The 23,058-nt window shown below is 36.6% G+C and overlaps 1 protein-coding gene and 1 pseudogene across 1 annotated transcript; both read left to right on the top strand.

Annotated features, from left to right (window-relative positions):
* The first annotated feature begins 414 nt into the window (after positions 1-414).
* Positions 415-21,257, top strand: LOC112858446 (beta-defensin 43-like). Its single transcript, XM_025921857.1, has 2 exons — positions 415-472; positions 21,106-21,257. The coding sequence occupies exons 1-2, from the start codon at positions 415-417 to the stop codon at positions 21,255-21,257; spliced, it is 210 nt and encodes a 69-aa protein (XP_025777642.1).
* LOC112858445 (COP9 signalosome complex subunit 5 pseudogene) lies at positions 19,633-20,587 on the top strand (annotated as a pseudogene).
* Positions 21,258-23,058: the final 1,801 nt, after the last annotated feature.

The raw sequence follows: 23,058 nt of genomic DNA, 5'->3' as shown, positions 1-23,058 counted from the left end.
TATTAATAAATAGACATGCTGTTATACTAGTGTCTCTTCCCGTTGTTGGGAAATAAACTGAATACTTTAACTCTGTAAATGCCTTAACCTTTACAGTTCTGTCAGGAACCATAAGACAATGATTTTTCACAGACTATCTCTTCTGCCTTCACCATAGCTGCTCCTTCTCTGTAACTGCTTTGCATCCTATGATCTTCATCTACACCCTGTCAACATTTGACAAATGTACTTTGAATGACTGATAGTCCTGTCCCATGCATGCTGTCTCCTGATATGAAGGCTCATTGGAACACAGAAATGTTCCTGCTACTAAAAGGTTCAATAAGCATACAGCAACTCATCTCTTGAGTACTAAATACACAAAGAAGTTCTCTTCATCCCAGCTACTGATTCTCTCTAACTGGCTTATTCAACATGAGGCTCTTGCATTCCATCCTTGGAGTCCTTGCCTTGCTGTCCATAGTTCCTCAAGGTAAGACGCAAGCCTTTCATTACAAAGACATGAAAATATAAATGAAGGAGAATACAAAATCTCCTAAGAGTTAGACAGGTGCAGATTGTACCACACAACGTGAGAGAGGAGTGCATTGGCCCTCACAGGAATGGAGGGTTGGATGGATGCGAAGGGCAGATTCATAAGGTCATTCCTTTCAGTGATTTCACTTATTTGTGAACTCTAACTTGAGGACTATCGTTTGATCCAAAGATGGTGAGAGGATGTTCACAGAACAGAGGAAATTGGGGGAATCAAAACAGTGGAAAGTGAGTAGTGACTAGAATGGCCAAGGGTGAAGGGGAGGCTTCCCTGTCATACTCTGTGGGTTGCAGAACTCTGATCACAGATGAAGGTAAAGGCCTCAGTGGAAATTGCTTTGTGTATGATGGGAATTAAGATCCCATCTTAACAATTATCCAAATTACCACTTACACAGGGGATATTTATTGAATAATCAATCTAACCTTCCCAAGTTAATTTTTAAATCCACTAATACTACATAATAAAAATATATTAATTATTGGATTTACAACTGGGATTTACATTATTATCTATTGATTTATCTATCTTTTCTGAGGCACACATTGCCTTAGAGCACATTTTAATAGCTAACAATTCAAGATTTCCCTCATTGTTCTTGTTTATTATGTATTTTTCATGAGATACAACACACTCTTTTGAAGTCTACAATTTCAGTGGTTTTCTACATATTCATAAAGTTGTACAACCATCACCACTAATTCTAGAACATTTCACCACCCCAAAAAGGAACTCCATGTTCACTAGCAGCCATTACCCATCCTCCCCTCTCCTCAGACCCTGGAAGCTGCTAATCTATTTTCTGTCTCTATTAGTTTACCTGGTTTAATGTAGTCATACAATATGTGACCCTTAGAGTCTTTTTCTTTCCCTTAGCACGTTTTTCAGAGTTCATCCAAGTTGTAGCATGCATCAATGCCTTATTTATTTCAAGTGATGAATTGAAGTCTATTGCATGGATCCACTACCTTTTATTCATCTATTCATCAGTTACTGGACATTTGGGTTGCGTCTGCTTTGGAGCTATGATGAATGATGCTGCTGTGCACACTTACATCCAAATTTTTGTGTGGATATATTTTCACAACTCTAGGGTATACGACTTGGGATAGAATTACTGTGCTATACAATAACTATGTTTAACTTTCAGAGAAGTTATCAAACAATTTTCCACAGCTGCATGCTTCCTTTTACAATCCCACCAGCTATGCATAAAAAGCCAATTTCTCCACATCTTCACCAACATTTGCTATTGTCCATCTTTTTTATTATCATTATCTTAGCTGCTGTAGCAATATTTCATTGTAGTTTTAATTTGCATTTAATTTGCAATTTAATGATGTTTATCATCCTTTTTTATGAAATTTATTGTCAAATTGGTTTCCATACAACACCCAGTGCTCATCCCAAAAGGTACCCTCCTCAATGTCCATCACCCACTTTCCCCTCCCTCCCACCCACCATCAACCCTCAGTTTATTCTGTTTTATCTTTTCATGTTTTATTGGCCATTTATATATCTTCTCTGTAAAAACTTCTATTCAAATCCTTTACTCATTTTTTAATTAGGTTGTCTTTTATTGTTGCGTTGCCAGTTCTTTATATATTCTGGACACTAAACGTTTATCACATATAGGTTTGCAACTCTTCTCTCCCATTCTGTGGGGTTTTTTTTTTAATATTTTACTGGAAATGCTTGCTGTACCAGTGGGTATGTTTTCAGGTTCCATCTACAAATAACTGAAATTCAATTGGCTTAAGCAATAAAGAAAATATATTATTACACACAAGAAACCTGAAGGTCAAACAATTCTGAAAATGGCTAATGCAGCAGATCATCTATACCATCATGTGTTTGAAGAGTGTCAGATTTATCCTTAACTAGCTTTTCCCATGGCCTCAAGATAGCTGCCACTGTTCTAGAGATCATATCCGGACCCACCACATTACACTAGAGTAAAAGGAAAGCATTTCTTCTCATACCAACAAGGAATACTTTCTCTCAAGTTCCCCAGAAATGGGTTACATACCCACCCCAAAACTAATTGCTGACAGAGAAATAGAGAACACTATCATTGGCTTACACTTAATACAGATTTATGCCTAGGATATCTAGAAAAATGGTAGACAACCAAACATTAGGACTCTGGCCACCAGAACATATATTAGGATTATGGCACCTAAGCACATATATCGATACACTATTGTTTAGTTTTGTCACCTTGCTTTAAAATTGATATAAATGAAAGTATGTATGTACATTTTGTATCTGGCTTACTTTACTCCATATGACATGCATGAAATTCAACTATGTTGCTGTATATGACACATTCCTATATATGCCACAATTTATTCATTTTACCATTGATGAACATTTAGATTGTTTCCAGGATTTGACTGCTATAAATACTATCACTGCTATGAATTCTTGATAAATGATTCTTTTTTTTTTTATCCCATAGGCCCCATTTTATTTTAGTTTTTAAACAGAAGCCCCACAATGAGCACGGGACTATGCATACAATTAACATTAGTTACCTAAGAACTTTATTTTTTTAATATGAAATTTATTGTCAAATTGGTTTCCAGACAACACCCAGTGCTCATCCCAAAAGGTGCCCTCCTCAATGCCCATCATCCACTTTCCCCTCCCTCCCACCCCCCATCAACCCTCAGTTTATTCTCAGGTTTTAAGAGTCTCTTATGGTTTGTCTCCTTCCCTCTCTGTAACTTTTCTTTTCCCCTTCCCCTCCCCCATGATCTTCTGTTAAGTTTCTCAGGATCCACATAAGAGTGTACAACCAATCCCTCAGAAATACAAGCAATTAGCAGGGAATAGTATGAAAAATTATATGCCAACAAACTGGACAACCTGGAAGAAATGGACAGATTCCTAAGCACCCACACACTTCCAAAACTCAAACAGGAAGAAATAGAAAATTTGAACAGACCCATAACTAGTGAAGAAATTGAATCAGTCATCAAAAATCTCCCAACAAATAAGAGTCCAGGGCCAGATGGCTTCCCTGGGGAATTCTGCCAGGCATTGAAAGCAGAGATAACACCTATCCTTCTCAAGCTGTTCCAAAAAATAGGAAGGGAAGGAAAACCTCCAGACTCATCTTAGAAGCCAGCATTACGCTAATCCCTAAATGATTCTTGTTGTATATGTGAACACCTATTTATCAGGTATATAACTAGGAATCAAAGTTTTGTCATAGAACATGTATATCTTCAACTTTAGCAAATAATGCCAAAGAGTTTCCCAAGTAGTTGAGCGAATTCACACTATGTTCAGCAGCAAAGAACAACGCTGATTGCTCCACATCCCCAGTAAGTTTATATGATCAAGGTGTTAAGTTATAACCATTCAAGTATATGCATGGTAGTAACAGAGTGTACTTTACATTTAAATTTCTATATTAGTAATAAGATTGAAGACAGTTTCATTTGGTTTTTGGCCATTTTAATATCAATTCTCAAAGTACCTTTCAAGTATTTTGTTCATTATTCATTGAGCTATTTGATATTTTCTCAGTGATCTGTAGGGTTGCACTATAAATTCTGGATGCAAATGCTTTACTATGTGCTTTGTAAATATCTTCTGCTCTATGGCTTGCCTTTTTACCCCCTTTATGATGTTATTGTATAAAAAGGGATTTTCAATATTAATGTAAGTCCAATTCATCAAACTTCATTTTACCTTGGGCTTTTTGTGTTCCTTTTTCACCTAAAGGCCATAAAGATATTCTCTGAATATCCTCTTCAAAATGCTTTTCTTTATCTTCCAAAGTTTATTATTCGCCTGTCAAATTTAGATTGTAAATCTCCACCTCGTATTGATTTTCATGAAATTGGGGTCAAATTTGTTCTTAAATTTGTTTTTACTATATACATAGCTAATTGACCCAAAAACTTTTCTGGATAAAACTTTTTTCTCAATGACTTACAGTACCCTTTTGTCATAAATCTAGTATATATTCTAGGCTACCTACTCTGTTCCATTTGTCTTTCTTGGTACAAATAATATACTATTCTAATTAATGACAATATATAATGTCTTCATATATGGTAGAGAAAGATATCTACATTTTTTTCAAGGAGTGTCTTGAATATTCTTGCCCCTTTGAATGTCCACATAAATTTAAGAATAAAGTATTCAAGTACACATACATATTCAGTGAGAATTTTCATGAAGATTGCAGTGAATCTAGAGGTCAATTTCAGGAAGGCGGACATCTTTGCAAAATTAAATCTTTCTGCAGCTTTGTAATATTTTGAAATCAGGAAGTGGAATGCCTCCAGCTTTGTTTTTGTCTCCCAAAGTTTCTTTGGCTATGAAAAGTCTTTTGTGGTTCCATATGAGCTTATAAAGGAATACTATAAAAAATTATATGCCAACAAATTAGACAACCTAGAAGAAATTGATAAATTCTTAACATACAATCTTTAATAAAGTAGCAGAAAGACAAATAAAAAAACAACTTCATTTACAATTCCACAAAAAAGTATAAAATACCTAGGAATAAACTTAAACCAAGGAGGTGAAAGATCTGTACTCTGAAAACTATAAAACACTGATGAAACAAATTGAAGATGATATAAACAAATGGAAAGATAAACTATGCTCATGGATTGGGAGAATTAATATTGTTAAAATTTCCATATTACCTAAAACAATCCACAGATTCGGTGCAATCCTTATCAAAATATCAACAGCATTTTTCACAGAACTAGAAAAACTAGTTCTAAAACTTCTACAGAACCACCAAAAATCCCAAATAGCCAAAACAATCTTGAGAAAGAAAACTATAAAGTTTGAGATATCACAGTGCCAGATTTCAAGATATATTATAAAGCTGCAGTAATCAAAACAGTATGGCACTGGTACAAAAATAGACACATAGATCAAGAGAACATAATAGAGAGCTCAGAAAGAAATCCACAGTTACATTGTCAATTAATTTATGACAAAAGAGGCATGGATACACAACAAAGAAAAGACAGTCTCTTAAATAAATGCTGCTGGGGAAACTGGACAACTACACACAAAAGAATGAAATTACCACTGTCTAACACCATCCACAAAAATAAACGCAAAATAGATTAAGGACCTAAATGTGAGACCTGAAATCATAAAAATCCTAGAAGAGAACACAGGCAGCAATTTCTTTGACACCAGCCATAGCAACATTTTTCTAGGTGTGTCTCCTAAAGCAAGGGAAGCAAAAGTAAAAACAAACTATTGGGATTATATCAAAATAAAAAGGGTTTGCACACTGAGGGAAATCATCAACAAAATAAAAAGGCAACCTACTGGGGGCACCTGAGTGGCTCAGTCAGTTGAGCATCTGACTTTAGCTCAAGTCATGATCTTATGGTTCATGAGTTCAAGCCCCACATTAGGCTTGCTGCAGTCAGCACAGAGCCTACTTTGGATCCTCTCTCCCCTAATCGCTAACCCCCCCCCATTTGTGCTCTCTCAAAAATAAATAAACATTAAAAAAAAGGCAACCTACTGAAAAGGAGAAGATATTTGCAAATGATGTATCTGATAAGGGGGTAACATGCAAAATATATAAAGAACTTACACAACTCAATGCCACAAAACCCACAAATAATCTAGTTAAAAATTAGACCAGAATAGACATTTTTCCAAAGAAGACACACAAACGGCCAACAGACACATGAAAAAGATGCTCAAGAGCATGAATCATCAGGGAAATGAAAATCAAAACCACAATGAGATATCACCTTATACCTGTCAGAAAGCCTAAACTAAAAAGATAAGAAATAACAAGTGTTGGCAAGGATGGGGGAAAAAGAAACCCTCATAACACTGTTGTTGGAAATGTAAATTGGTACAGCCACTTTGAAAAACAATATGTTTTAATTCTATTTAAAAATAGATTGCTTATATGATCTAGTAATTTCACTACTGGGTATTTACCCAAGGAAAATGAAAACCCTAATTTGAAAAGATATATGAACCTTATGTTTATTGCAACATTAGTTATAATAGCCAAAATATGGAAGCAACCTAAGGGCCCATCAACAGATGAATGGACAAAGAAGATATGAGATATATAAATACACACAAACACACACACACACACGAAATTTTCACAGCTATTAAAAAAAAAAAAAAGACGAGATCTTGCTATTTGTAACAACATGGATGGACCTATAGATTATTATGCCAAGTGAAATAAGTCAGACTGAGAAAGACAAATACCGTATGATTTCCTTCATATGTAGAATCTAAAAAAATAAAACAAATGAGTAAACAAAAAGTAGAATCAGTTCTGTAAATACAGAGAACAAACTGATGGTTTCCAGAGAGAAGGGGAATGGTAGGGGGGAGGGGTGATGGACAAAATGGGTGAAGGGAAGTGGGAGATACAGGTTTCCAATTATGGAAAGAAGTCACGTTAATAAAAGTCACAGCATAGATAATATAGTCAAAGATATTGTAACAGCATTGTACGGTGACAAATGGTAGCTACACCTGTGGCAAGCATAGCACAATGTATAGAGATGTTGCATCACTGTTCATACACCTGGAACAAATGTAAACTATCCTTAAAATGATTTTTTTTAAAAAAGAAAACAAAAACACTTCAAGTAAATAAGCTCACTCTATATCCAAGAACTAAAAAGAAAAACAAACTAAGGCCTAAGTCAGCTGAAGGAAGGAAATAAAAAAGACTAAAGTGGAAAGAAATAAAATAGACACCAGAAAAAAAATAGAAAATATCAGTGAAATGAGGAGTTGTTTTTCTGAAAATATAAAATGTGCAAATCCTTAGCTAGACTACCTAAGGAGGAAAAAAGGGGTTTCAAATAAATAAAATAAAAAATGAAAGAGCAAACATTGGAACTGATACCACAGAAATCATTGGATCATAATTGTATCATTGATCATTCACTATGAATGATTATATGCCAAAAAGTTGGATAACCTAGAAAAAATGGATAAATTTCTAGAAATATACAACCGACAAAAACTGAATCAGGAAGAAATAGAAAACCTGAATAGACCAATAATAAATAAAAAATTGAATGAGTGATCAAAAACCTTCCACACAAAGAACCCTAGGAACAAATGGTTTCATTGGTGAGTTATACCAAATATTTAAAGAAAACTTAACATCAATTCTTCTCAACTGTCCAAAAAGTTGAAGAGGAGGGAATACTCCCAAGCTCATTTTATCTGGCCAGATTTACCCTGACACCAAAGCCAGGTAAAAACACTACAAAAAAGTAATAAAACCACAGTCTAACATTCCTGATGAATATAGATGCAAAAACTCTCTACAAAATACTAGCAAACTAAATTCAACAACACATTAAAAGTATGCTACACCATGATCAAGTGGGATTTATTCCTAAAATGCAAATATGGTTCAACATATCCAAATCAATACATATAATACACTAAATTAATACAATGAAAGACAAAAATCATATGATATTCTCAATAGATGCAGAAAAATCATCCGACAAAGTACATCTATTAATGATAAAAACCCTCAACAAATTCTGTATAGAAGGACCATAATATGGACCACATATGACAAACCCACAGCTAATATCATACTCAACTATAAAAGGTTGAAAGCTTTTCCTCTAAGATCAGGAATAAGACAAGAGTTTCCACCTCACCATTCTTATTCAACATAGTTCTGAAAATCCTAACTAAAATAATTAGGCAAGACTAAGAAATGAAATGCATCCAAATTGAAATGGTTAAGTAAAATTGTCATTATTTGCAGGTGATATAACCATATAGCAAATCCTTACTCAGCCAAAACCTTTTGGAATTAATCAACAAATTCAGTAAAGATTCAAGATATAAAATTAACATACAGGGGTGCCTGGGTGGCTCAGTTGTTTGAGCGTCCAACTCTTGATTTTGGCACAGATCATGATCCCAGGGTTGTGGGATTGAGCCTCACATTGAGCTCCATGCTCAGCATGGAGCCTGCTTGAGATTCTTTCTCTCTCTCCCTCTGCCCCTCTCCCCCACTCTCTCTCTCTAAAATTAAAAAAAAGAAAAATCAAAATACACAAAACAGTTGCTTTTCTATACACAACAACTAAATATCAGCAGAAGAAATAAAGAAAATTATCTCATTCACAACATCTCTAAAAAATGTAGGTTTAGTTCAAAATGGTGGCAAAGGAAGATCCTGAATTTACTCCATCTCAAAGATACAACAAATATACAACTATATATGGAATAATTTCCTCTGAAAAAGACTAGGAAACTGGTTGAACAGAGCATCCACAACAAAGGACAAAAAGGACAGCATTGACATGGGTAGGAAAGGCAGGACATCATCTGGCCAAGTAAGCCCCACCCTGGGTGTGGTGATCCACAATTGGGAGATCTCAAAAATATGGAATCTTTTCCTGAGAAGTAGGGGATGTGTGCTCCACATCAGGGACTACAACCCTTAGATTTTTCACAAGCCCCCTAAATACTAGGCTTTGAAAAACCAATGTGAAATATGTCCAGGAAAACCATTGAACTCTAGGGAATATGAACCCATTCTTAAAGGGTTTATGGCAGACTTGCTCACCCTGGGAGCCAAGGCAAAAATAACAACGTGAAAAGACCCTAGACCATATGTGAAGAAAATCTACTTATTAATTTTAAATTGCCTGCCAGAACTTTCCCAGGGATGGAGACACTAGTGGATGCCATATTTGTGACCTCATTCTAACTTGCTAAGGTTGGCACTGGCACGTGACATTTTGAAACTCTCCTTCTAACTTTCGGGAGACAGTGTGCATAACCAGCTGAGAACCCTACCAATCCTTGTAATACAAATGTGCCTCATAGCTGGGTCAGGCAATGGTTCAGCCCACCTCCATGTCCCAACACAGCCAAGTGTCACAATCAGGCTGACACCAGCCCTACCCAATCCCACAGTGCAACTATGGGTCGCAGCCCCACCCACCCTTCTACCACATACACACTCCACAACAGCAGACAGGTATGTGCAGCCCACATAGGAGAAAACCTTTGAGCACGCCAACTCTAATAGTCAGAGGACATTGCATTCCTGGGCTCCAAGTGACATCTCCTAAAAAAGGCTGCTCTGTCAGGACTGGGAAAGGTACTTAATCTGACCAATAAATAGAAACAAACAGAGCCAGGGAAAATGAGGAGACAGAGAAATACATTCCAAATGATAGAACAAGATAAAACATCAAAAAAAAAGCATTAATAAAACAGAAATAAGACATCTACCTGGTAAAGAATTCAAAGTAATGATAATAATGATGCGTGATGGACTCAGGAGAAGAATGGATAAACACAATGGATCCTCAACAAAGAGATAAAAAATATAACAAAGTTCCAAACAGAAGTCATAGAGATGAAGAATACAATAACTGAACTAAAAAATATAGTAGGGGTTCAACAACAGACTGGGTGAAGCTGAAAATCATATCAGAGAGCTAGAAGACAAGCAATAGAACTCATCCAGACAGAGCAGCAAAAAGAAAATAATAATAGTAATAATAATAATAATAATAACAATAATAATAAAGATAACTTAAGGGACCTTTGGGACATCAAATGTAATAACTTTTGCATTACAAAGAACCAGATAGGAAAAAGAAAGGGCCAGAAAACTTATTTGAAGAAAGAATGGCCGCAAACTTCCGTAATCTGAGGAACAAAACAAACATACAGATTCCCAGGAAGTTACACATATGATGAACCCAAAGAGACCCAAACCAAGACACATTATAATTAAAATGATAAAAGTTAAAGATAGAAATAAAGAATCTTAAAAGTAGCAACAACTAATTACATACAGAGGAAACCTCATAAGGTTATAAGCAGACTTTTCAGCAGGAACTTTGTAAGCCAGAAGAGAGTGGCACAACATATTAAAAGTGCTGGAGGAAAAAAGTTCCAGCCAAGAATTCTCCACATGGAAAGATTATAATTCAGAACTGGAAGAGAGATAAAGAATTTCAAATGCAAGCAAAAACTAAAGGAGTCCATCACCACTAAATCAGACTTATAAGAAATGTTGAAAGGTCTTCTTTAAGTGGAAAGAAAAAGGCCGTGATGAGAAGAAAATTACGAATGGAAAAAAAATTCCCTGGTAAAAGCAAATATATACTAAAGTCAGTAAACCAACCATTTATAAAGCCACTATGAATATTAAAAGACAAAACTAGTAACCAATAATATCTACAATAATTACTTAAGGGACACCCAAAATAAAAGATGTCAAATATAACATCATATACACAAAATATAGAATGGGGATAAAAATGTAGTTCTTTTAGAATATATTTGAACTTGGGGCGCCTGGGTGGCGCAGTCGGTTAAGCGTCCGACTTCAGCCAGGTCACGATCTTGCCGTCCGCGAGTTCGAGCCCCGCGTCAGGCTCTGGGCTGATGGCTCAGAGCCTGGAGCCTGTTTCCGATTCTGTGTCTCCCTCTCTCTCTGCCCCTCCCCCGTTCATGCTCTGTCTCTCTCTGTCGCAAAAATAAATAAACGTTGAAAAAAAAAATTTTTTTTAAAAAAAAAGAATATATTTGAACTTAAGTAACCATCCACTTTAAATAGACCTCTATATACATAAGATGCTTTGTATGAACCTCGTGGTAATCACAAACCAAAAACCTATAATAGGTCCAAAAAAATAAAGGAAATCAAGTATAACACTAAAAAAGTCATCAATTCACAAAGAAAAAGAGCAGGCGAAAAAGAAAGGAACAGAGAACTACAAAACAACCAAAAGCAATTAATAAAATGACAGTAAATACATTTAAGTATAATAATTACTTAAAATGTAAATGGATTAAATGCTCCAATCAAAAGACATAAGAGGTGTACACTGATTTAAAAAAAAAAAAAAAAAAAGATTCATCTCCATGCTGCCTAGAAGAGACTCCCTCCAGGCTGAAAGAAAGACACATACAGACTAACAGGAAACAATGAAAAAACTTTCTATAGCAGACTTCCCTGGTCCAGCCAGTGAAGAGAATTTTCATTCCAACATTTGAGCTTATTTAAAGCTAATTATTGGAAAATTGATTTTCCTTACTATAAATATTTGCCAGAATCTGCCATTACAGAAAGAATTTAAATAGTTTATTAACCTTCAGCAAACCATCATCTTTAAGATGTATGCTTGGAATTTACTCCTCTTAGTTCTTTCATTTCTACCCCCTTTCCAAGACAGTAAGAATTTTTTTATTCACTGTATACTCCAGTTTCTATAAACATGACAAGCATATAAGCTCTGTGCTCTCATTATTTGTGAAACAGGTGAATCAAGCATACTTCATTATCATATACTTGCTAAAATCCTAAACTTTTAATTCTTTTACATATAGTAGATAGAAATACATTAAAATATATTCTATAAATTCATTGCAACAGCTCATATAAATTTCAGCAATCAGTCCACTGTAAAAGTGCATATGTAAATTATATTTCTTGGGTTTCTGAAGAGTTCTTTAAAAACTATATTAGACTTGGGGCTCCTGGGTGACTCAGTTGGTTAAGTGTCCGACTTCAGCTCAGGTCATGATTGCACGGTTTGTGGGATGGAGCCCCACATCAGGTTCCTGCACTAACAGCTCAAGAGCCTACTTGTGGGTTTCCCTATCCCTCTCTCTCTGCTCCTTCCCTGCTCATGCTCGCTCTCTATCTCTTTCTCTCTCTAAATAAATAAATAAACATTTTTTTTACTAAAATAAAACTGTTTGGGAAACGTTCTTCTGGTTTCTGGTTTAGCATGTAAGGAGCTTAGAACCATAACTGCCATTTTCACAGAAAGAGAAAAGCGGAATGAACTGAAAGCCAACAACTCTTTCTTTCGTCTCTCAGAGAACTGAAGTCACAGAGCAAACCACAGCCCCCATAATTAGAGAGATAGAAAAGTGGATACAGAGAATTAAAACTTACCAGAACAGAAGCCCATGTGCATTATCCATGAGAACAAGTACCAGGGTAATTGACAAATTTCAGGAAACTCAATATAAATTTGAAAGTTAAAACCTAGAAATTAAGACAAAAAGTCTTAGGGGTGCTTTCACACTACTATGAATTTTACTCCCTGGAGTGCTAACAGGTTTTTACAATGATTATTAGGAAGAAAATCCTTTCATAGGTCCAGCAGAAATATACCCAGATCAATCTGTTCTTAACAAAGCCTGCCCTCAAAAGAAACTATATCACCAGAACCTAACCAACTGAGGTTTTACCAGGGCCAGAGTGACCAGGTGAAAGTGAAATACCCAACTCTAGCCTGATCTAGGTTTCCACATGGGGGAAAGAAAATGCCCAATTCCTGTCTCCTCTAGACTCTTGTCTCACCTAAGGGTGGGAGAGGGGAGTACTGAGAAACAATTTGTGAACGTCATAGCCCTTCAAGGGGCACAGTATCACTAAAAACTGATATTTAATCATAGGACTATAAAATGATTTCTCTGCCCCCACACCAAAATATTACAAAAGGGGAATACAACTGGAAGAACTGCGTGTCTCAGACCTTATTCAAGAAGTCATCTTGAGGTAAATCCAAAGGCATTTGGGAATATAAAAGCAAAGAAATCAGAAGAAATTTTCACTTCTAATAGCTACTGTTAAAGTGAAAAGTAAAAACAACTTAACCCCTAGCAAGAGAAACAGAAAATCTCACACTAAAGATTTATTTATCTCAATTCCTTTAGCCCATTACATCATGCTCAGCTTTCAATACAAATTTACAAGATATTCTAAAAGACCAAAACACAGTTTATAGAGACAGGACAAACATCCAAACCAGACACAGATATGTCAGAGATGTTGGAATTATCAAACTGGGGACTTGAAACAACTATGATTAATACACTAAGGTCCCTAATGCAAAAAATGGACAACAAGCAAAGGCCAATGGATAATGTAAGCAGAGAGACAGAAACTCTAAGAAGGAATCCAATACAATGTTAAAAATCAAAACACTGTGACAGAAATAAAGAATACCTTTCATGGGTGTATTAGTTTGCTAGGGCTATATAACAAACTATCACAGATTGGTGACTTAAACAAAATGTATTTTCTCATACTTCTGGAAGCTAAAAGTTCAAAAGCAAGGTGTCAGCACGTCTGGTATCTCCTGAAGCCATTTTCCTTAGCTTGTAGATGACCACCTGTTCATTGTGTCCTCATATAGACCTTCCTCTGTCAAGGCACATCCCTGAGGTTTCTTCCTCTTCTTATAAGGACACCAGTCATATTGGATTAGGGCTCCACCATAATAGTCTCATTAATTTCATCTATTTTAAAAATTTGTGTCCAAATATGGTTACGTTCTGAAGCTCTAGGGGTTGGGATATGAAAATATAGATTTTGGGGAATACAATTTGGGTGATAACAATGGGCTCATCGACAAGTGGGACACATCCAAAGAAAGAGTTAGTGAGCTTAAAAAATGTCAATAGATTGGGGCACCTGGGTGGCTCAGTCATTTAAGCGTCTAACTTCCACTCAGGTCATGATCTCACAGTTCATGAGTTTGAGCCCCGCATCGGGCTCTGTGCTGACAGCTCAGAGTCTGGAGCCTGCTTTGGATTCTGTGTCTCCCTCTCTCTCTCTGCCCCATCCCCCCCTTCTCTCTCTCAAAAATAAATAAATGGTAAAAAAAAAAAAAAATCTAAGGGGTGGCTGGGTGGCTCAGTCAGTTAAGCATCTGACTTCGGTTCAGGTCATGATCTCGCAGTCCATGAGTTCGAGCCCCGCAACAGGCTCTGTGCTGACAGCTCAAAGCCTGGAGCCTACATCAGATTCTGTGTCTCCCTCTCTCTATCCCTCCCCCACTCACACTCTGTCTCAAAAATAAATAAACATTAAAAATAATAATAATAATAATAAAATGAAAATAAAAATTTTTTTAAATATGTCAACAGAAATTTCCAAAACTGAAAGGCTTAAACAGAATGAAAGTGAACAGACTATCCAGTAACTGTGTAACATTACAAAAGTAAAATATGTCTAATGGGAATACCAGGAAAAGAAGAAAGAGAGAAAGATAAAGAAGATATCATTGACGCAATAATGACTGGTAATTTCCCAAAACTAATGATAGACACAATACATTCTAATAAACTCAGAGAATATCAAGGATAAATGGCCCCCAAAAATATAAACCTAGCAATATTATATTCAACCTGAAGAAAAATAAAAGACAAAATCTTGAAAAGAGCAATAGAAAGAAAAAATCCGGCCTATAGAGGGGCTAAGATAAGAATTACAACAGTCCTCCTCAGACACCATACAAGAAAAAGGAAGTGAAGTGAAACATGTGAAGTGTTGAAAGAAAAAATACTCCACCAATCTAGAATTATTCTTTCCAGAAAAATTATTCTTCAAAACTAAAAGAGAAATCATTTCCTTCTTTTCTTACAAGGACTTTAATTTTATTTCATTGCGAACAGTTTTTTGTTTTGCATTTCTTTACACAAAACCCAATCACATCTCTGAGAACAATGTATTAAGAAACATAGCTGGGAAATATTTTCAGTTTGTTTTTGTTTTATCTTCTATAAGGATGACACACTGGACCGGATGGACTTAAAGATATATTCAGAACATTTCATCCTAAAGCAGCAGAATATATATTCTTCTCCAGTGCTCATGGAACACTCTCTAGAATAGGTTCCATAGTAGGACACAAGTCAACCTTCAAAAAATACAAAAAGATGGAAATCATACTGTGCATATTTTCAGACCACAACACTATGAAACTCAAAATCAGCCATAAGAAAAAATTTGGAAAGATAACAAATACTTGGAGACTAAAGAACATCCTACTAATGAATGAATGGGCTAACAAGAAGTTAAAGAGGAAACTAAAAAGTACATGGAAGCCAATGAAAATTATAACACCACAGCCCCAAACCTCTGGGACGCAGCTAAGGTGGTCATAGAGGGAAGTATATACCAATCCAGGACTTCCTAAAGAAGGAAGAAAGGTCTCAGATACACAATCTAACCTTATACCTTAAAGAGCTGGAAAAAGAACTGCAAATAAAACCCAAGCCCAGCAGAAGACAGGAAACTATAAAGATTAGAGCAGAAATCAATGCTATCGAAACCAAAAACAAAAAACAAAAAAAACCAGTAGAACAGATCAATGAAACCAGAAGCTGGTTCTTTGAAAGAATTAACAAAATTAATAAACTCCTAGCCAGTTGATCAAAAAGAAAGAGGAAACTACCCAAATACATAAAATCAAGAATGAAAGAGGAGAGATCACAACCAACCCAGCACAAATGCAAATAATAAGAGAATATTGTAAGCAATTATATGCCAATAAAATGGGCAATCTGGAAGAAATGGACAAATTCCTGGAAACATATAAACTACCAAAACTGAAATAGGAAGAAATAGAAAATTTGAACAGACCCATATCCAGTAAAAAAAATGGAAATAGTAATAAGAAATCTCCCCCAAAAACAAGAGTCTAGGGCCAGATGGCTTTCCAGGGGAATTCTACCGAACATTTAAAGAAGAGTTAACACCTAATCTTTTGACTCTGTTCCAAAAAATAGAAATGGAAAGAAAACTTCCAAACTCATTATGAAGCCAGTACTACCTTGATTCCAAAATGAGACACAGACCCCACTAAAAAGGAGAACTACAGACCAATTTTCCTGATGAACATGGATGCAAAAATCCTCAAGACACTAGCTAACCAGATCCAACAATACATTAAAAGAATTATTCACCACGACCAAGTGGAATTTATACCTGGGATGCAGGGCTGGCTCCATATCCATGAAACAATCAATGTGATACATCACATCAATAAAAGAAAGGACAGGAACCATATGATCCTCTCAAAAGCTGAAGAGGAAGTATTTGACAAAATACAGCATCCTTTCTTGATAAAAACCCTCAAGAAAGTAGGGATAGAAGGATCACACCTCAAATCATAAAAGCCATATATGAAAGATCCATCGCTAATATCATCTTCAATGGGGAAAAACTGAGAACTTTCCTCCTAAGGTCAGGAACAAGACAGGGATGTCCACTCTCACCACTGTTATTCAACATAGTATTGGAAATCTTAGCTTCAGCAATCAGACAACACAAAGGAATAAAAGGCATCCAAATCGGCCAGAAGGAAGTCAAACTTTCACTCTTTGCAGATAACATGATACTCGACATGAAAAAAATTCCACCAAAATACTGCTAGAACTGATCCACGAATTCAGAAAGTCACAAGATATAAAACCAATGCACAAAAATGGTTGCATTCCCATACACCAATAATGAAGCAGCAGAAGGAGAAAGCAAGGAATCGACCCCATTTACAATTGCACCAAAAGCCATAAAATATCTAGGAATAAACCTAACCAAAGAGATGAAAAATCTATATACTGAAACTATAGAAAGCGTAGGAAAGAAATTGAAGAAGACACAAAGAAATGGAAAAACATTCCATGCTCCTGGATTGGAAGAATATCGTTAAAATGTCGATACTACCCAAAGCAATCTACATATTCAATGCAATCCCTGTCAAAACAACACCAGCATTCTTCACAGAGCTAGAAAAATCCTAAAATTGGGATGGAACCACAAAAGACCCCAAATAGTCAAAGCAATCCTGAAAAAGAAAACCAAAGCTGGAGACATCACAATCCCAGACGTCAATACATATTACAAAGCTCTAATCATCAAGAAAGCATGGTATTGGCACAAAAACAGACACTCAGATCAGTGGAACAGAATAGAGAACCCAGAAATGGACCCACAAACATGTGGCCAACTAATCTTTGACAAAGCAGAAAAGACTATCCAATGGAATAAAGACAGTCTCTTCAGCAATGGTGCTGGGAAAATTGGACAGCGACATGCAGAATAATAAACCTTTCTTACACTTTCTTACACCATACACAAAAATAAACTCAAAATGGATGAAGTATTTAAACATAAGACAGGAAATCATCAAAATCCTAGAGAATAGGGGCAGCTGGGTGGCTCAGTTGGTTAAGCACCAACTTCGGCTCAGGTCATGATCACACATTTTGTGAGTTCCAGCCCCCGTGACAGCTCAAAGCCTGGAACCTGCTTTGGATCCTGTGTCACCCTCTGTCTCTGCTCCTCCCCCACTCATTCTCTCTCTCTCTCTCTCTCTCTCTCTCTCTCTGTCTCTCTCTCTTTCTCTCTCTCTCTCTCTTTCAGAAATAAAATAAACATTAAAAAAAATTTGTTTTAATCCTAGAGGCAAAAGCAGGCAAAAACCTCTTTAACCTCAGCCACAGCAACTTTTTACTCACCATGTCTCCAGAGGCAAGGGAAACAAAAGCAAAAATGAATTCTTGGGACGTTATCAAAATAAAAAGCTTCTTCACAGCAAAGGAAACAATCAGCAAAACTAAAAGGCAACCGACAGAATGGGAGAAGATATTTGCAAATGACACAGCAGATGGGTTAGTATCCAAAATCTATAAAGAACTTATCAAACTCAACACCAAAAAAATAATCTGGTGAGGAAATGGGCAAAAGACATGAATAGACACTTTTCCAAAGAAGACATCCAGATGGCAAACAAATACATGAAAAAATGCTCAACATTACCCATAATCAGGAAAATACAAATTAAAACCACAATGAGATACCACCTTACTCCAATCAGAATGGCTAAAACGAAAAACTCAGGCAACAACAGATGTTGGTGAGGATGCAGAGAAAGAGGATCTCTTTTGCACTGCTGGTGGGAGTCACTCTGGAAAACGGTATGGAGTTTCCCCAAAAAATTAAAAATAGAACTACCCTACGACCCAGCAATTGCACTACTAGGTATTTATCCAAGGGATACAGGTGTGATGTTTTGAAGGGGCACATGCACCACAATGTTTATAGCAGCACTATGGACAATAGCCAAAGTATGGAAAGAGCCCAATTGTTCATTGACAGATGAATGGGTAAAGAATATGTAGTATATACATACTATGGAGTATTACTTGGCAATTGGAAAGAATGAAATCTTGCCATTTGCTACTATATGGATGGAACTAGAGGGTATTATCCTAAGCAAAATTAGCCAGAGAAAGACAAATATCATATGACTTCACTCCTATGAGGAGTGTTTTAAGATACAAAACATGAACGTAAGGGAAGGGAAGCAAAAATAACACAAAAACAGGGAGGGAAGGGCACGTGGGTGGCTCAGTCGGTACAGTGTCCAACTTCGGCTCAGGTCATGGTCTCACAGTTCGTGAGTTAGAGCCCCACGTCGGGTTCTGTGCTGACAGGTCAGAGCCTGGAGCCTGTTTTGGATTCTGTGTCTCCCTCTCTCTCTGCCCCTCTCCCACTCATTTTGTCTCTCTCTCTCTCAAAAATAAATAGAAACATTAAAAAAAAAACAGGGAGAGAGACAAAACATAAGAGACTCTTAAATACAGAGAACAAACAGAAGGTTGTTGGAGGGGTTGTGAGAGGGAAGATGGACTAAATGGGCGAAGGGCATTAAGGAATCTACTCTTGAAATCATTGTTGCACTATATGCTAACTTGGATGTGAGTTTGAAAATTAAAAAAAAAACTAAAAAAAAAAATAATAAAATTTTTAAAAATTAAATTAAAAAAATAAAAGTAAAGAAATGATCTCTATAAAACTTAGATTTCTTGGAGGGCAAAAGATAGAAGGAAATGCCTATGTGACACAGAAAGAGAGAGAGAAGTGGGGGTAAGAACTGGAAACCAAAGTGAGAAATTATGATTTACAGGAATTTGTGTAATCTTAGAAACTTCCTCAGTAAAGGAGACATGGCTTTGAGCCTAAATATACTGGACAGTTAGAACCAAGATTCAACTTCCTTATTGTCAGTTGATGATTTCTTTTTATTTCACCAAGAAAGTAAAAGCACCAAGAGATAACTTCTGCATTTTCCCACCACCATATGTCTTCCCCTAATTTTACCTTCCTCTGCCTTCTCTTCATTTTCTGATTTAAAGTTAGCCCTCCGCGAGGTGTCATGGTTGCCTCCAGAGACTAGTAGGAGTTTGCACCTGTGGTGGAGAGAGTCCCAAGCCCGCATCCAGGAGGCTGCGTCTTGGGAGGAGATGACTTCTCCAATTCCTCGGTGATGGCTGCATCCGGGAGTGGTATGGCTCAGAAAACCTGGGAATGGGCCAACAACGTGCAGGAAGCATGTTGTTCATGATATCGATGAAATCTAGAAATACAAGAAACAGCAGCAAGAAATTCTGACGGCGAAGCCCTGGACTAATGATCGCCATTGCTTTAAGTACTGCAAAATCTCAGCATTGGCCCTACTGAAAATGGTGATGCCTGCCAGATCAGGAAGCAACTGATCTGAAGTGATGGCCTAATGCTAGGAAAGGTGGATGGTGAAACCATGATCATTATAGACAGTTTTGCTTTGCACCGATACCCGAGTAAATAAGTGCTCAGGCTGCTGCATATGAGTACATGGCTGCATATATAGAAAATGCCAAACAGGTTGGCCTCCTTGGAAATGCAATTGGCTGGCATCATAGCCAACCTGGCTGTGGCTGCTGGCTTCCTGGGATTGATGTTAGTAATCAAACGCTGAATCAGCAGTTCCAGGAACCATTCCTAGCAGTAGTAATTGACCCAACAAGAATAGTATCTGCAGAGAAAGTGAATCTTGGAGACTTTAGAACACACCCAAAGGGCTACAAACATGCAAACAATATTATGCCTTACAAGTGTCATATTTCAAATCCTCCTTGGATCGCAAAGTGTTTGAGCTTTTGCAGAATAAATACTGTGTGGATATGATGAGTTCCTCTAGCTTTCTTCCGAATGCAAACTATACCACTGGTCAGGTCTTTAATTTGTCTGAAAAATTAGAAACAGTCAGAAGCAAGCCCAGCTGGGATGAGGGAGTTTCATGTTGGGTTTGGAAACACATGACAGAAAGAAGACAAACATGCCAAGGCTAAAGTGACAGGTGTAGTAAAACTACCATAGAAGCTACCCATGGATTGATGTCTCAGGTTATTGAGGATAAACTGTTTCACCGAATTAACATCTCTTAAACAATCACTAAGTAGTACTTTTGACTGAAAGTCAGTGTGAGAAAAATACTCAAGGAACACTTTAAAGCCAGTTACCAAAATTCTGGTTGTAACTGGAAGGTGCTCTGAAGTATTCCGATTATAGCATCCTGTAATAAAACTCTTTAAAATGAAAAATAATGTAACTAGATTTCATCCCCACTCACTTGTTAAAGACTTCACTGCTGAAATGGAACATTGTTTCTTGCATCATGAATCCCCACCACTAAACAAACTACCCATTTTACACAGAAATATGCTGTCATGGTCCTCAGGAAAAACTCTCCTCTTTAGCTCACTGCCCCATTTATCTACCCTATGGAAGAAATCCTCATTTATTGTTATTCACTATCTCTGCTTTTCTCTTCTGCATTCTTTTTGTTGTTGTTGTTATTTTTTTCTGAGCAAGGTCTTTACTGATGTTGTTTTAATTTATTGTAAAACACTTCAGACATTAAAATATACAAATAAAAGTATAACTTTTTTTTCTCTTTTCAAAGCCAGGACCTCATTTTTTAAAGACATATGTTCCTCAAAAAACTATCACTGCAGAATGAAGTGCAATCCTGATGAACGTGCAATTAAATACTGTGCTGACTGGACCATCTGCTGCAAACCAAAGAGAATTCAATTTAGGGAAAAAAAGTGGTGAAAAGTCTATCTCCACCTTCCTCAGATTCTGGGAAAAGAAACTAAAAATGTTTAAAACTCTTTTCTATATAAGAATAATCAATATGATGGATAAAGGAAATTCATGATAATTATATGTTTAAATGACAAGGTTCAAGTAAATATGAATTTTATAAAGGCTTACACTCTATTTTCATGTGTGCGCTTTTACATTAATTTCTTTAATTTATATCCACAACCATATTGTTGTTTCACCTATAGTACTATATCCCAGCCCCACAATTTACTGTCTGACCTTGAGCAAGTTCTTTACTCTCTCTATATATCAGTTTCCTTATCTACAAAATGAGATAACAATGATACCTACATGGTGTTATGGGAATTATGTTACTTAGTATGTGTAAAGGTCTTAAGCAGCACCTGACCCCGTGTATGTTCTATATGTGTTAACTATAATTTCATGGAGCCAGAGAATGTGACCTGTTCTATAGCTTTTGGAATTTATTAAAAAATTCTTTGTGATCTAAGTTAAAATTAATATTTGTGAAAATTCCATGTGTTTTTTTAAGTAAGGTATATTTTCAATGTATGAGATATACAACCTTATAAAACACAATATATTTATTCAGCACTATTCTACTGCAGTAATATAGGACTGGGACACTGGTACTGAGGGCTAAGAAGAAAGAAGATATTCAGGATGGATTTCAAAAATAAGATTGACAGAATTTAGTGGCTATATGATATAATAAGAAGAAAGCATGAAAGATGATACTGTGATTTCAAAGCTGGCAAAAAAATGGTTAGCAATACAATTCACTAAACTAGAGAGGCCAGAAGAGAAGGTAGGTTGGGAATGCAGGGAGTGTCAATAAAGAGATGTTTTAGCATAATGGAGTCATGCAAGGGATATGGATATCAGTTCACTGGACATATTTTTAAGAGTCTAATTTTATTTCTTTTTTAATTTATTTTTGAGAGAGACAGAGCACGAGTGGGGGAGGGGCAGAGACAGAGGGAGACACAGAATCCGAAGCAGGCTCCAAGCTGTCAGCACAGAGCCTGATGCGGGGCTCGAACCCATGAACCATGAGTTCATGACCCGACCCAAAATCGGATGCTTAATGGACTGAGCCACCCATGCACCCCAACTTTATTCTTTTAATAAATGAGCCTAATTCCTATTATGAACCTCATTCCCCTTCGTCACAGAAACTTAAACTCAGTGTATTCAGAGTTGTTTCCCTAGAATTATTTGGAAGTTTGAGAGGACTTATAGTGGTGAGGCATCTGGGAGAGCATTGATTATGCTAACATTACTAAGATATCATTATCCCTACTTGGTCTTGAGTCACTAGCCAATGTACAACTGCTAAGGTGCTTCTTGTTCTTAATAACATTCTTAAAATTCTTTTTGGGGGCTTGGGGGACAGCTGGCTGGCTCAGTCAGTTAAGCATCCGACTTTTGATTTCAGCTCAGGTCATGATCTCAAGGTTTGTGGGATCGAGCCCCTCATCGGGCTCTCTGTCTCTCCCTGTCTCTCTGCCCACCCTCACTCTCTCTCTCTCTCTTTCTCTCTCAAAATAAATAAAAAAACATTTTTTTAAAAAACCTCTTTGGGAAAGGCTCATTCTTTAGTGCATAGGATAATTCTGCCACTCAAGCATCATTCTAGTTTACCAGAAATTCCAGTGGGAATATCTATCACTCTACCACATCCTATGGTGATCTCAGTCATACAAGGATTCTACTCTTACTCCCTTCCCATGCTGGGGGAACCCGTGTGAGGGAAGACCACCTCACAATGCTGTGAGAATCTCAG

This window comes from Puma concolor, chromosome B1 (assembly GCF_028749965.1).
Source record: "Puma concolor isolate L17-30 chromosome B1, mPumCon1.1.hap2, whole genome shotgun sequence".
In the NCBI taxonomy this organism is placed as follows: Eukaryota; Metazoa; Chordata; class Mammalia; order Carnivora; family Felidae; genus Puma; species Puma concolor.
This window is presented reverse-complemented; position numbering and strand designations above follow the sequence as displayed.